Below are 12,465 nucleotides of genomic sequence, written 5' to 3' on the forward strand. Positions count from 1 at the left end.
GTTGTAATTCATGTTGAATAATCCAAATTAGAGGATTATTTAATAAAATTAAATAATCTGAATTGATACAACCCTAATACTCACAACAGGAATAATACCAAGCACAGAAACAGCTCCCTGGGGCTTTGTCTGCAGTAATTCACTTAATCTTCTCAACAACCCTGGGGAGTCTGTTATCATTGTCCCCCCCATTTTTGAAATCACAGAAAGAACCCACTCCCAGGTGCCTGGCTGGTGAGCCATGGAGCTGATAGAGCTGGGGCTGGAAACTGACAGTCTGCGCCCCCACCTGCCTCTGCCTGGCACCACGAGACAGCAACTTTGGGAGGCATCCCGGTGGGCTGAGGGCGAGGACAGCACAGCCCAGTGCCAGCACCGCACCCAACGGTGTGGGAGGCTGAGGGGAGCCCTAAGGCCATTTCATAAACACAGAGCCCAGGAGCTGACCCGCACACAGGCGCCATGGGGCTTGGACAGTCAGCCCGCCCTGCACCCCGGCCTGGGGTCAGGCCCCGTACCGCGACCCTCCTCTGCTGTGTGTCCTCTGCTCTCAGCCCCTTCAGGGCTGGCCCCGCTGCCCATCAGAGCCGTGAGGCATGAGAGAAGGTTAGGGCTCTGTGGCATGGTCTGGGTGGCCAACCCTGGCCATTTCCTCACTCCTGTAGGAATTCAAGAGGGTTACTTTGACCAATTTTTTTTTTTTTTTTTTTTTGTAAAATGGCAGAGTATACCACTTGCTCTGAAAGAAGGTGAGGGGCATTAAATTAAGTTACCAATTTAACATGGCTGGCACTGTACCTGCCACAGTCATCGTTATCTTCAAATTTTAAAAATCAACTTGCCGTTTTTCCACAGTTTTCTCTCACAGCACCCTCGTAAGTGCCCTCCCCACAAGAACTCAAACTTCGCCTGTAATACCTTTATTCTCTATCCTTACAAACTTAAAAATGGCTTTCTGTATAATAGTGTGACTCTGGAAAATGTCTCAGACAGTGGTTGGATTTTTACTCTTTGTCCCTTATACATGAGGTCCAGGCAGTGACTGGCGGACTACCTGAGCATTCCAGTCCCGTCATCTGGTCATACTCTCCTTTTTCCAGAACCTTTACCATGTCTTAATTTATTTTGTAACTCTCTGGATACATTTCCATGAACAAGACAGAACCTGTACTTGGCTTAACTCTTCCCTTCCTGCCCTATTACCTACTGTCTTCTTAGAACTTCTACTCACTGTCTCTTGCATATGGCTGGCATGCAAAGCAAAAGTCTTCCCTGAGTGGAATTCAGAAAAGCACCCAGTCTGCTAAGTACCGTCCAAGTCGCTCTTCGTACTATAGCCTCCTGCGCCCTGCTCTCACCCTGTAAGTTTCTCAAGGGCAGCTCCCTCAGTCCGGTTTTGTTTGCTCCATAGTTGGATAAGACGGCTAAGGCATGGGTGTTTTCATAAAGCACATTTCCTCGGATGATCTGCAGGTTTTCCAGCGGAATCTTCTCCACTGTGTTGAGGGCAATGAGTACATAGCCGGCAACCTCCTGGATGGTCTAAGGAAATAAAACATGAACATATTATTTCTCTTTGGAGGAACCATGAACGCAAGATCTAAAGTGGATCCAGAGAGCCCAGGACACCTAGCTGAACAGGAGTGGTTGACAAATCATGTAGATAATTACCACTGACCCCATGGGAGGTAACAAGATTTATAGTGATTCCTGCATTTTTGCCTCTTGAGCTTGACAGCAGTAACAATGGACCATGTGCATTACTGAGGAATGCTGTGACTTTCATTTTGCCTGGTGTTTAACAGACTTAGCAGAAAATGGAAACATTTTATTAATTTATTTTGTATTTGTCTTGCAGGCTTTCCATCAAAAGCAAACAAACAAACCCAGAAGAAAACCAATCAAATCCTAAGTTTAACTACACCAACTCAGAAGCTTTTAAGGCTGGCTCCGATTGGCTCACTGGAGCCTATTGCAAAACATATGGGAGTTTTGTGAACTAGTTTTTAAACTCTTGGTAGCCAGAAATCAACCGTGGTGGGAGTATTTATACCAAGAAAACAGGCAAGGGCTACAAAGCAGGTCTTCTTTCTTTTTTTTCAAACAGCCAGTATAGCAGGATACCATGGCTGCAGTGCTGGTTAAAAGATTAGTGTCCACAATGATAGCAGAATGACAGGCTAGTTTATTTCTCTTTGCTATTCTTTTATAGCTACAACTTGACACTATCTGGTAAAGTGACCTTTCCATAAAACTTGCATGTGTAAGTAATTGCCATAGTAAAAGTAAATACACTGCCAATTAAATTCTGCCAAGGCCTTATTTACTTATATTTACTTTATTTACTTCTACTGTATTCGGGTAAGGATCAAATTCATTGAACTAACCTTGAGAAAAGAAAGGTTGTAACTACTCTGCATGTAGGTAATTTCCAAATTCCCAAGGACCACCTCACAGTTGTTGAACATCCTCTGTAGGCTCAGAAAGTGGTCTTCAAAAGTGCCCAACTGGGTGAGCTTGTTACTTGTCCCTTGGCAAACTGGAAACAAGGGAAAAAAGGTATCACATGAAATAAAGTAAAGTAGAAAAACTAAAATAAAACAATCTTCACAATCTTCAACTAACTGCATGCTTCAGGGACTTAGGATAGTAATTCTGATTGAAGGCCACTCAGGACAAACATGATAAACAATATTTAAAAGTTTATACAAGATGCAGTTCAAACTAAGGACTAGTTCATCTCTATAATGCATGCAACTGTTTAAAAATATTAAAAATTCAAGGAGAAACAGATGAAAACCCTATGGAAATCTTTGAGACCAAACCGTCTATAAGAGTTTTAGTAAAATGCATGAAAAAATAGACAATAATTGTATATTTACAATGTTAATAAATATATAATGAACTTTTACTTTGTAAAAAGATAACATGTCACATTATTATGTGTTGAAAGACTATTTACAAACATAGTTTCCTACCACAGCTTTGTACAACCTAAAATCAATGACAAGACTGTAAATTAAAATCCATTGACCGGAGACAAAAAATATTCTAAACTGATGCACCGAAGAATAAAATCAAATATTACATAAAATTTAGAAAGTAACATGAAAACATACTTGGTTGCTAAGAAACCAGCATGTCTTTGGGTCTGCCACACTCTAAGGAGCCTGCCACCCAGGTGGAGGGGCAAGGGTTTGGCATCAGTTGCTGGGATGTGGCCTCGGCACACTTAATGCCCTGATGTTTTCAGCTGTCAAACTTAACGTAAGAAAACATTTTAAATTAGGGGATGAAGTCAGACTATGAAAATACATTTGGTAGTCTATATTTAAAAGCAAAGGAGAGGATTATAATAAAGCCATGTTTATAAATTAGCTCTTTGAACAACATGTATAGGCAAGCATAAGAAAACAAAGAGGTTTGGGACTTTTGAAGCAGGGAGCTGGTAAGCGACTGTACTTTGAGCCAAAATTATCATAAGTGAGGAAATATGGCCTCTGGCTTTGGGGGTTTGATTCAGACCTGACCAGGCAGGGCTGCAATCTGCAACCAGGTGGTTGAGCACAAAACCAACACCAGAGTCAGTATGTGGGGACTTCCTGAGGAACTCTTCCCAAATCTGCATTTCTATTTGATAGGTTCTTTGCTCCCTCCCCACGGTAGTGTTCTGCAGAGCATCATTTGACTGTCTGCTCTCGCATTTTGGTGCCAAGGCACTGAGCGCATGTTCAGACAGCACATAATGAACGTGAAGCGTTTACACCACCATTAAATATGAAGCAACCCTTACTTCCTCTTTGACTTTGTGAGGATTTCCCTCTTCTCCCTTCTGTGGTCTCTTTCAAATTTGGTGGTAGAGAGAATGCTCACAAGGGAACTGCAATGGTTCACAAGACAGAGCCCCCTGCACCGGCTCCAGGGCACGGTGATTTCATCACTCTTTCAACCATAACATGGGACGGACCCAACATCTCTGGCTGCCTTCACTTAGGAGTGTGGGCTGCTCTGATTGCAACCTCAAGTTGGAATCACTGCACACAGTTGGCTGCAGTGCATACAGATGAGGCCAGACTGATTTCCCAATTCGAAGGTCCTTAAAGATGCCAGCATCAGTGGAAGTGCCGGATTTTGACAACAAGAGGTGACCTTTCTGTTGGCACACCTTGGAAGCTATGGTCCCTAAATTTCAGCCTAACTGGTCAGCTCTGGTCTAGGCAGCCCCAAGTATTGGTCATGCCCTTCATGCCAGCCAGGTGACCACTGTTGACTAGAACTGGGTGTTGGAGCATGTTTCTGAAGGGTTTCTTCTGTACACAGAAGGATGAAAGCAATCACAAATGTTTTCATTTTAAAGGCTCAAAAATATCCATTTGTAAATTTCTCTTGGCTGAACTATTTTTATTACTAAATTGTGTGAAAATGACTTTCATCAGTTAAAAAGGAAAACATGTCAGGTAAGTTTACCCTGTTAAAGAAGAAAATAATTGCAAAAGGACTACACTTGTGTTTTTATTTATTCTTTCAAAAAGTGCTAAATGAGCACTGAAAGGACTTATTTGATGAATACCTACCATGACCCTTTGCTATTTACAGTTACTATAAATTACTTTCCAATTTAAAAAAAGATCCTATATTTGGAAGACAATAGCAACATTACACATTATTGATATGAATGTTAATTTGTAAAACATTTTGGAAACAATGGACAGACTGTGCATACAAATAAATATGCTTAAAGTCTATGTCATGATGATTCCCCTACTTTGGAAAATCTATTCTGAGGAAACAGACCTAAATTTTCATGCAAAATGTTGACATATTTTTTAATAATGGCAAAAAATTGCCCAACTGCCCAACATGTTTATTCTTAAGAAAAAGCAGCCAACACACTATTGGACTGAGCTGAAGGCAAATCCATCTTGAGTCCTACTCCTGGGTTAATGACTAAAGTAGCAACAGAAAACATGACAAGGCTGCTTATTCTGAGGCTTCTCTGCCACACACAAAAAGGGAGACAGCAGGTCTGGGGTGAGGATGCAAATGGCTTGGCCTGGGTTTCTTGACTGAACAAGGTATAATCTTGGCTCCATCTTTATACCAAATATCTCATGTTATGTAATATAGGACATTTAAATGTGAGACCATTAAATCAGTAATATTGAAAAATAAAAATCACTAACTAGTGAGGCAGACCTAAGGCAAAGCTGTGAGAGGAAAGGCTCTGAGCTCAGCCAGGAGAAAGCTTCCAGTCAGCACTTCCCCTGTATGCAGACTGAAGGACTTCCCGGAGCTCCGCAGCAGGGTTTTCTCAAATACAGACTTGCTAAAATCCTTTCTGGCCTCCCAGAGCTGTTCTGAGAAGTGAATGCACACAAAGCTTCAGGTTTCTTTTGTTACAGCTAACTATTGGGGACTGTGACAGCTGCCTTGACAGAAGGTGTGCCCAGACAGACGCTGGGACCTCCGTGGATGTGTCCTTGTCCGGTGATACTGTGTGAACTGGCCGCATTTGGTTGGCTTACTCAAATACTGGGCATTAAATAGAGTTACTCTGTGAGAAGAATATTTATCCAATGGGAAGAAGAAAGAAAAAATATATTGTACTTTAAGAATTTCATTGAAATATGCATTTAGGATTAGGTTTTTAAGCAATTTATTCAGAGAGAATTCAATATTACATTAGGCTAAGCCTTTGAAAACTAGACAATTAAAAGTGTTTGTGTCAAGCTCCACATAACATGATAGAGATTTGCTTTCCTTCCCGCAAATCTGAAGACAAATTCTACTGAAACAAGAAGGGGGTCTTCAAAGCACTCAGCTTTTCATCTTCACAATTTATTATGATGATTCATAAATGGACAAAAACCTAACAGAATTGTACTGTGAGCATCCTTAAAGTAGCATTTTATTATGTTCACTTTAACACATACCTACCATCTAATTTTTTCTATGCATTACAAAGTAAGGCACAGATAGCCGTATCCTTCATCCTGACATGCCACTGGTTACAGTTCAAGATTACTGACAGTGGTTATTGAGGTCACACCACAAACTATGAGATAATCAGTAATAAGTGTAGCACTGATGAGTTTCAACAAACGCATGCAGCGTGTAACCTATACTCCTGTCATGCCCAGAACATCATGGTCACCCTGGGAGCTCCCTCGTGGCCCTGTTCAGACAGCCCCTGACCCAGACACCACAAACTGCAGATGTGTTTCCAGTTAGGACAATTCTGCCTGTCTGGGGCTTCTGCTCATGGACTCACATGGCACCACTGGTACCAGGGTTCATGTGCTGTCCAGAGTCAGGCTGTTCTCTTTCTGAAGAACCAAACCCCACCCCCCAATTTATTTGAATTGAAAATAAAACAGTCTGCCACCTTTAAGTCCTGAGACATGCCTGATTTGACAGGGAGAGCCTGTGGCTTTCCTGTGTCATTGTGGGGGTGTACCTCTCTCTTTGCCCACAAGCCTGGACAAATCTGTAAGGCTAAGACATAACACTAAAACAGGTTTCTCCAGATTTTCCCAAATCCACTTAGATACTTTTGGAATTGCCTAATTGTTTTAATTTGCTTTCTTTATGCATTAATGGCAGCCAAGGTCCCTGGGCACTTGCAAATCTCTCCACATGGCCTCTAAAACTGTCTGTTTTTATTATTGCCTCATTTCCCACAGAGTACCTCATTTTGAAGCAGAAATCACATCACATTGCTCTGGGTTTGAACCATCCAAGTTTCCCAGGGAAGCAGAACAGAGGATGGGCCCCTGCTTGTGCCCCTCCTACCATCTCTCTCAGGCTCCCTCCCCTGCCCTTTGGTCCAGCCAAGCCTCTCTGTTTCTCCCAGCCACCAGGTTCCTGCCCCCTTCAGGGCTCTTCCATCTGCTTGGAACACTCTTCCCTTTCTCCCCAGGTCTTTGCATTTTTGTGTCCCTTTTGTCACTGAGATTCTACCTCGGTGGACATGACATCCCTTCAGAAAAGCCTGTTCTGGGACCAGGTCAGCTTAAGTCTTCCCTACTGAATTCTATCACATTTTTCTGATTTCTTTTCTCTTCACATTCATCACTACTTAAAATTATTTATTATGCAAATACAAAGAGTGGGGAGAAGTGGAATACACATATATCTCCTTGGACTGACTGCTGGGATGTGAATACACATGCTGTGTTTACATTTTAGATGTGAAAGCAATGGGCTGATAGTGGTCATGTGACCAGAGTCTTGGATGACTTGACATGGACCTCTCAGCCTTTCTTGTTTCCCTGTGTCTGGTGGTAGAGAAGGAGGCAGGATGTCGCAGGACAGTGTCAGTTCTCACAACTTTCTAGTTGGTTACTGTAAAATCATTCTAGGCTACTTAACGTATTAGATTAAGCTTTAAAAACCAAAGGAAGATTTTGCCCACTTTCATCCTGAAAAGGTTTAAGGAAATCTCAAATAAGATATTTACATAATGGATTTAAAAATAAATAAAGAAAAGATACTCAGAGAGCTTGCTAGAGGTTTCATAGTATCAGGATTAATCATTTCTTTTGCCTACTCAAATTGTGTTATGGTGGTAATTTCAAAATGTGTATGTTTATACATCTGAAAAAAAAAATGCACAGAAATGTTATTGGAAGAAAAATTGTTAACAATAGTCTTTTATGAATACTGGGTTTGGGGTGTTTTTCTTATTTCCTCCTTAGAGTTTCTGCATTTTTCAAATTTTCTACAGTGACCATATAATATATTACTGAGGAGATAATTTACAAAACTCTGTGTTGAACAAGGCCAAAAGAATGACACTTTTAATAAAATACATTTCATAAAAATTGAGAAATGTTCTTCAAAGTTTTGCATATTATTAATTGAATGGCTTTATGGAAGTGCTTTAAAAATTAGAAGTAACCAAATAAAATACTAGATATAGAAACTGTTAGAAGGGTAAGGAAGCTGCAGGTTCTTCACTTCATTGGTATTCAGAACAGTTGCATATGGTAGCCCTTGGGAAAAGCCATGCATTGCACAGATTTGGTGTCTCTTCAATAATGATGGAATTGAAGAGATTCCAAGTTCCATTTTCTTCCTGATCTATCAATACATTTTTTACATTCATTTCAGGGAGTAGAGAGTAAGTTTATTCCATAGAAAAATGTCATAAATTGTGATTATAGCATCAGACTGGCCTGTGAAATTTATTTAATCCATATAAGTTTGTAGGAATGTTGACCTACAGTTAAATTATAATGAAAAAGTTGGGAAAACATATAATAAAAGTAAACACAAATATGATTTTTAAAAAGTACAAAATAGTATTTAAATTTTCATTGTGGCTTTAATAAAAGGTTTTGTGGAATGGGAAAAGTTTCATTATAATTTTGAAAAGATTTTTATTTTTCAAAACTTTATATTTTATCAACAGTTTCTTATTTGATCATATTTAATTTCATACCTAATACATAGTCCTCATCCTGTAGGCATCCAAAGACTGTTGTCAAACTGAATTTCAATCTACATTGCAACTTGGAAATGCACATATAACACTCAAAAAGTCCTCTTAAATATTTGGTAATTTGCAATGTGCGTTATAATACACCTACTGGATTAAACATGCCAAGCCTTGGCATGATCGACACATCTACAAACTCAAATCTAAGCTAACAAGCAGAAGACTTTAAAACAACACCTATTTTGTTTTAGAGTTGGGACACAGAGTACCTGGTTGATTTCCTTCCCTATAATTTTCCCCTTAGCCATTAAAGTAAGCCCAAACCAAGTTTATGACTTTTTAAAAATAAACTACAAGTTAGGAGACCTGTGCACATTGTGTCCACTTTTTTGGGAGCTAACTGCTGTGCATGAATCCCGGGAAGACCAGCTCGGGGAGGGGTGGTGGAAGGTTTCCAGTGACAGCATCAGATCAGATCGCATCAGTCGCTCAGTCGTGTCCGACTCTTTGCGACCCCATGAATCACAGCACGCCAGGCCTCCCTGTCAATCACCAACACCCGGAGTTCACTCAGACTCACGTCCATCGAGTCAGTGATGCCATCCAGCCATCTCATCCTCTGTTGTCCCCTTCTCCTCCTGCCCCCAATCCCTCCCAGCATCAGAGTCTTTTCCAGTGAGTCAACTCTTCGCATGAGGTGGCCAAAGTACTGGAGTTTCAGCTTTAGCATCATTCCTTCCAAAGAAATCCCAGGGCTGATCTCCTTTAGAATGGACTGGTTGGATCTCCTTGCAGTCCAAGGGACTCTCAAGAGTCTTCTCCAACACCACAGTTCAAAAGCATCAATTCTTTGGCGCTCAGCCTTCTTCACAGTCCAACTCTCACATCCATACATGACCACAGGAAAAACCATAGCCTTGACTAGACGAAACTTTGTTGGCAAAGTAATGTCTCTGCTTTTGAATATGCTATCTAGGTTGGTCATAACTTTCCTTCCAAGGAGTAAGCGTCTTTTAATTTCAGGGCTGCAGTCACCATCTGTAGTGATTTTGGAGCCCAGAAAAATAAAGTCTGACACTGTTTCCACTGTTTTCCCATCTATTTCTCATGAAGTGGTGGGACCGGATGCCATGATCTTCGTTTTCTGAATGTTGAGCTTTAAGCCAACTTAGACATCTCCAAATCAGTGTGAAGACTGTGATGTATCATTATGGGATGATCTCCAGCCAGTTATCTCAACTCTCTGGGTCTCAACAGGACCAGCTTGATGCCCTTGACAGGGTAGTTGTGAGCAGTAATGAGATTGTGGACACAAAAGTGCTTCATAAATCACACATTTCTCTAAATACAAATCATGTCTGACATTGAGGCTTTGCTACAGCAGTATTCAGAGCAGGCAAACCACTGCAATCTATTTCTGCCTACGTGTCTTCAAGGATACCAGCAAACTACCCCCACCTCTTGGGGCGGCGGGGTGGATTTCTTCTTTAAATGCAGTCAACAGAACTGCTGTGTTGTGTCAAAATTGAGGATGCTTTAAAATTCTAAAATTAAAGACATTACTGTTCACTTTTATTGGATGCTGTCCAGAGAATGGTTCTGACAATGGAAATGAAAAACTTTTGAATCATGGAGCTGGTTGTCCATTCCATTTTTATAGGTAGTTGAATGGCTGGTAAGTAAGAAATGAATTTTACCTATTTGGGATGATCAAAAATGAACCTGGACCAGAAAAGATTTCAGAAAGCCATACCCATTAATTTTTTATTCATTCAGCCCCATAAATCTTTTTTGAGTATTTGGCAACACAATTTGTGCCTGGTCCTCCTTATTTAAACAGATGGACAAATACTGAATGAAAATTCATGGGCAGATGAATGACATTATCAGATTATACACCAGAATCTATATTAGGTAGTACAGAACTAGATTACATGTGGTTAGAGTGTTCCTTGAGTGAATATTAAATGCTGAGCAGGGTACACTGAAGAAAGGACAGAAGATTGGAATTGGTTTAAAATCTCTCCATGTGAAAATATAAACAAGAGAGAATTTAGTGTGTCTGGTCTTTACTTTCTAGAGATATCATGAGTCAGCGCCTCCTCCCGGCTGGGTTCTGTTTTTCTAATCTCCTAGCTGGGGACTACTGCTTTCTCACGCTCGGGGCTCTCTCCACACACAGGCATGCCTCTCAAGCGAGAAACGCCACTGCCAACCCATCACCTGGATGCTTCACCCCCACTTCGATTTTCATGCTTCTGACCTACTTCTTCAGAGCCCTGCTGTGTTTTCAGGTGAGTCCTTCAACCCGAGCAGTGAGGGCCAGTGCAGAGGCCACAAGGTCAGTACTTGACACTGCACAGTTGCAGAGACAAATTTCAAAGCTCTTCCTCAAGAATGTGACTGCTGAGACCTGCCTATCACCTAAATGAGGAAGGGCTGTTACTCCCTCTCACCACAGAGGGTCACTGAAATGGGATGGTCTGCCTGTCTAAAAGCAGGAGACTTGAAAGAGCAGAGCAGGACGGAGGCAAGGGGTGGGGGGCAGATGGTCATCACAGAGGTAAGCCTGGAAAGTGGGAAAGGGAATATTCCTAATGGGGTGGGTGTCAAAGACCACTACTTGAAACCGGTTCAAACCTTGACAGTTCAGAGTCTGACTTAAGACAGCCTCTGTCTCCCTGCACCTTTCACCTCTGACTCCGCTGACCCTCTTCAGTAGAGACCTGGAGAGCAGAAGGCAGCGGCTTTCTATCCTGCCCAGGCCTCTGTGACTCCCCCTAATGAGGAAGGCTGGGGAATGCTCCCTAAGGTGGGTGCTGTTCCTCTGGAGCTCACCCAAACACCAGCCCGGCCGAAGAGCACCCCAGCCTGGGGAGCCACGGCTGTAGATGTTGCTGGCCACTGAGCAAACGTTTGTTCCCTCTTGCTCTGTGGTCGGCACCAGGGCCACGAGGGCTGCTTGTTCTTCTGTTCATTCACTGCTTCAACTAAAACACATTTAATAAAATGGCTCAACAACAGTTGTCAAGAATGAATCAGAAGTGCTCACTGCCCTGAAGAGACATACCAGCCCTTTGGGGAGATGACTTTACTCACGAAATAATCACAGGACTTCCCCCAGCCATGCAACAGAGCCACTGAAGGACCCAGGCCCGCAAGAGGAGAAGTCGCCAATGGGAACATTCCTTATGTTCCTCACAGTAAAGCAAAGAAGTCACTCCATGTTCCCAGCAAAGAGGAGGCTGCCTAAAAGTGCCAGGCGCTGGGCTTGGTGACTCCACTACACCCAGTCCCACAATTTGCCACACTAAGAAAATAAGACTTATTTCATTTCTCCTTCTCCCCTGCATTGCCCTCCTCTGGGTCATCTGGAGATACACATGAGTGATCCTTCCTGGGTTCTCTATAGTTATCTCTAAGAATCACTTCTCCATGCATTCTTAATGAAAACAATTCTGGAAAAGATACATAATTTGCAAGGAAATAAAAGATGTCTAAACCAGAATGGAGGGTAAGGATCTTTCTTGCAAGTGTTTCTCTGTGGAAAGACTGGGTGTGGGCTCCATGTGGCATGTCTACCCCAACCCCAAGACAATCCGAATGTGCTTTTAAATGTTTTCTCCTATCATTATTGATTTTGTTTTTAAAAATAAGTCACTAATGCACAATTGTTTCAAGGCCACGTCTCTAAATAGATACCCATTTAACTTGGTTTACTCGTGAGCATAAGGAAAATCGAACACACAGAGAGTCACCTACCCCCCAAAAAAGAACCCAGAGTAAATGACAACAAACAGCTAAACAAGGGAGTGATCACTAACACCAGGAGAGGTCATGACACCAAAGGTTTCTTCTGAAAACAAAGATGTTCCCAGCACCCCTCCCTGTGCTTCCCCACTGGCGCCAGCCACAGTAAGGCCAGGACTAGCTCCTCGAGTGTCCCACGGTGTTCTGCCCAGCCTTTGCTGTGAGACATTCAGGAGGTCAAAGAGGACCTGTGACTCTCCTACAAGGGAACCTAC

At 42.0% G+C, this 12,465-nt stretch overlaps 1 protein-coding gene across 1 annotated transcript in view; it reads right to left on the reverse strand.

Moving 5' to 3' along the window:
- EGFR (epidermal growth factor receptor) overlaps positions 1 to 12,465 on the reverse strand; it is a 217,481-nt gene that overhangs the window by 70,447 nt on the left and 134,569 nt on the right. Inside the window, exons 2-3 of the mRNA XM_002696890.6 lie at positions 2,388 to 2,539; positions 1,359 to 1,542 (exon numbers count right to left, since the gene is read on the reverse strand). Of these exons, the coding sequence (XP_002696936.2) occupies positions 1,359 to 1,542; positions 2,388 to 2,539 (336 nt within the window). The remainder of the gene's footprint in view (positions 1 to 1,358; positions 1,543 to 2,387; positions 2,540 to 12,465) is intronic.

The sequence above is a fragment of the Bos taurus genome, chromosome 22, assembly GCF_002263795.3.
Source record: "Bos taurus isolate L1 Dominette 01449 registration number 42190680 breed Hereford chromosome 22, ARS-UCD2.0, whole genome shotgun sequence".
In the NCBI taxonomy this organism is placed as follows: Eukaryota; Metazoa; Chordata; class Mammalia; order Artiodactyla; family Bovidae; genus Bos; species Bos taurus.